At 46.5% G+C, this 2,516-nt stretch overlaps 1 protein-coding gene across 1 annotated transcript; it reads right to left on the minus strand.

Annotated features, from left to right (window-relative positions):
* Nucleotides 1-232: 232 nt before the first annotated feature.
* LOC108526144 (inositol hexakisphosphate and diphosphoinositol-pentakisphosphate kinase 1-like) lies at nt 233-1,863 on the minus strand. The gene is made up of 5 exons (XM_017866798.1): nt 1,702-1,863; nt 1,293-1,516; nt 844-971; nt 522-636; nt 233-352 (listed from the first exon to the last, which is right to left on the minus strand). Exons 1-5 carry the CDS (start codon nt 1,805-1,807, stop codon nt 233-235), a joined length of 693 nt encoding a protein of 230 aa, XP_017722287.1. The 5' UTR covers nt 1,808-1,863.
* Between the last annotated feature and the right edge of the window lie 653 nt (nt 1,864-2,516).

Raw genomic sequence — 2,516 nt, forward strand, 5'->3', positions numbered from 1 at the left:
AACATTGTCCCAAATTCCATACTCTTCCTAATGTCAGAGCTGTGTTCTAGGTGATCTCTCTGGCTCAGCAATATCCCAGAACATATTTTCTGTTCCAGTAAGAACCTCCTGGATGCTCTGTGTCATCTGTGCCTAAGTGCCATACCTAGCTGGATTCTCCAAATTATAAGGATAAGTGAGTTTTTTTAAAATAGAAGTCAAAAGAAGGGGCCTTCCTCTCATACCTCACCTGCTAGCTCCTCACCTGTGTGTTGTCCTCATAAAGCATGATGACAATCTGGGTCATGTAGTTAAGCTCTGAGATGGCACTAAGATAATCCAAAGCTCGCTGCCATTGTGCATCCTGGGTCTCCTACCAAATGCAAAAGAGGTAAGCCATTGCTTAAGGAAAAGGGAGGCAGGGAATGAGCAGGGAGCTAATGAGAAGGGAGAAAGCTTTCATTTAAAAGCATGAGGAGAAGAGTGAAAGAATGCTGGGAAAAAAATCTGTTCACAGGCTAAAGAAGAAGGAGGATCCTTACATCAAGAAGTCCTCCATAACGGAAGACACTGAGTAGGGAGTGGACGTGGCTCTCACTGGTGAAATAGAGACGCGTTCGAACGTGGCGACCTGGGGAGAGCACGCCTCGGGAGTACCTGAGATAACAGCTAAATCACTCACACAGTCAGTTAATCCTCCTCCCACCCTTCTGCAAACTCTCTTCTCCCACCTCAAAGACTTCTCTCCTTTCCATCCCAAAATCTTGTCTATTCTTGCTTCCCCAGGCTGTCCCAGCCTTGATTCCCCAAGACTCCCTGACATGCCCCTCCCTCCATCCAACACCCCTCCCAGCCCTCCCTCACAGGGGATGCAGCTTGTTGACAGACTCATCCTCGTGGGTTCTCTGCAGGTCAAGCAGTATCTTCCGCAACAGTGGAAGACAGAAGCCCACAGCAATTTCCAGTTTCTCCTCCCGGCTGATCCCGTACTCCTAGGGGCCACAGGCCAGGAATAAATACCTCAATAAATCTTGTTTTCTCATGCCTCATATTCCCAGGACCAAGATCATGCCTGTCTTCACCTCACGTCTAGGGCTTCTTTCATATCCACTACATTCCCCTCTTCCAGGTGTCTCCTGAATTAGCCTCCTGTACTTACCAAGAGCCAGACTGGACCCTGAGAAATGTAGAAACTCAACTTATTCCTCCTCCAAGTGGCTTTCCTCTAGTCCCAAATCACCCTTCCTTTCTACCTTTTCTCTTTCCTTCCCAACACCCTCATCCCCAGGCTAGGTCCCTTATACAAGACACACCTGGGGAATGACCACATCAGCCAATGCCTTAGAGAGACGGAGCAACTCTGCTGTGCCTTCAAGTCCCAGACTCCCATTGTGCTGCACATCATACTTGACACAGTCATAGATGTCAGGGATCTTACTGATATCATAGCGCCCACTCTTCTGTCGAAAGTCACGCTCCAGCTTGCTCCAACGCTGTAGCATTAGCTCTAGTGTCTCACTGTGGTAGAGCTGCAGGTCTGGAAGAAAGGCAGAAATCAGATAAGAATCAAAGATTTTACCTCCAACCAAAGACCTGACGACTCTGAAGTAGAACCAGAGGGAGGAGGAGGCCTGGTCTCTGACATTTAGGAGATGACACAAGAATGCCTGAGAAACCCATCCATACCCGAGACCTTGAAGGGAAGATAGTATTCATACCCACCTACAGACCTGGGGTCCTGCATTCGTTCCCGGATCTGGTGGGTGAGGTTTTCGATCAGGGCAAATACCTGATCACAGACCTTCACAGGATTCTGGATGATAGTCATGGAGTTGAGCAGGGAAATACTTCTGGTGGGAGCCAGCTATGAAGAATTGAGAGAAGAAAAGAAAGATAAGCTCAGCACTAATTGCCCAGATTCCTGTGAGCTTATTACACAGAGACTACCCACAATACAGATCTGTATGCTGGTTCACTCCAGTGAGCATTCTTAGGTTACTGGGCATAGTAGCAGCTCTAGGCCTTCAGGTAAGGGCACTGCTCTAGCATATAGTCATCTAAGAAGGATTGATTTTAAGAGTCTTAGAGTCCAGAGAAAATAAAACAGACCTAAGTTCTTTTCTTGAGGGCTCTAGAATACACATGGAAAATACTGGAGAATAAGGATTAAACCAAAATCCCTCAAAATCTCCACAGAATGTTTTCATGAGTAGAGATCAGAGATAACATCATCTTCTTCCTCTAAACAAGATGCTAGCCTGAGCCTAGAGTAGAAATGCTGCCTCAAAACTGGGTTCCGACTCAGGCTTTTAGGACAGTAACAGTCAATGAGAAATGGGGAGGGAGAATCAAGATTGTGGCTGAAAATGCCCAATTCTATTCAGGTCCTCACAAGTTTCATTCTTGCTTGCAAAAGAAGGCAAGGCAGAAAAGGAAAGCTGCCTTAGCTTTTTTGAGTCTGACAGTGAGCAACAGATTAGGAAATAAAGGAGCAACGTCCTGTTCCTTATCAAGTCCTACTCAGAGAACACAGAAAA

This window comes from Rhinopithecus bieti, unplaced genomic scaffold (assembly GCF_001698545.2).
Source record: "Rhinopithecus bieti isolate Rb0 unplaced genomic scaffold, ASM169854v2 repeat_30953, whole genome shotgun sequence".
Lineage (NCBI taxonomy): Eukaryota > Metazoa > Chordata > Mammalia > Primates > Cercopithecidae > Rhinopithecus > Rhinopithecus bieti.

Coding starts and splice junctions, on each gene's coding strand:
- LOC108526144 (XM_017866798.1), bottom strand. CDS start 1,807: ATGACTATCATCCAGAATCCTGTGAAGGTCTGTGATCAGGTATTTGCC. Junction 637..843: donor GTCAACAAGCTGCATCCCCT/GTGAGGGAGGGC, acceptor CTGTTATCTCAG/GTACTCCCGAGGCGTGCTCT. Junction 353..521: donor GTTATGGAGGACTTCTTGAT/GTAAGGATCCTC, acceptor TGCATTTGGTAG/GAGACCCAGGATGCACAATG.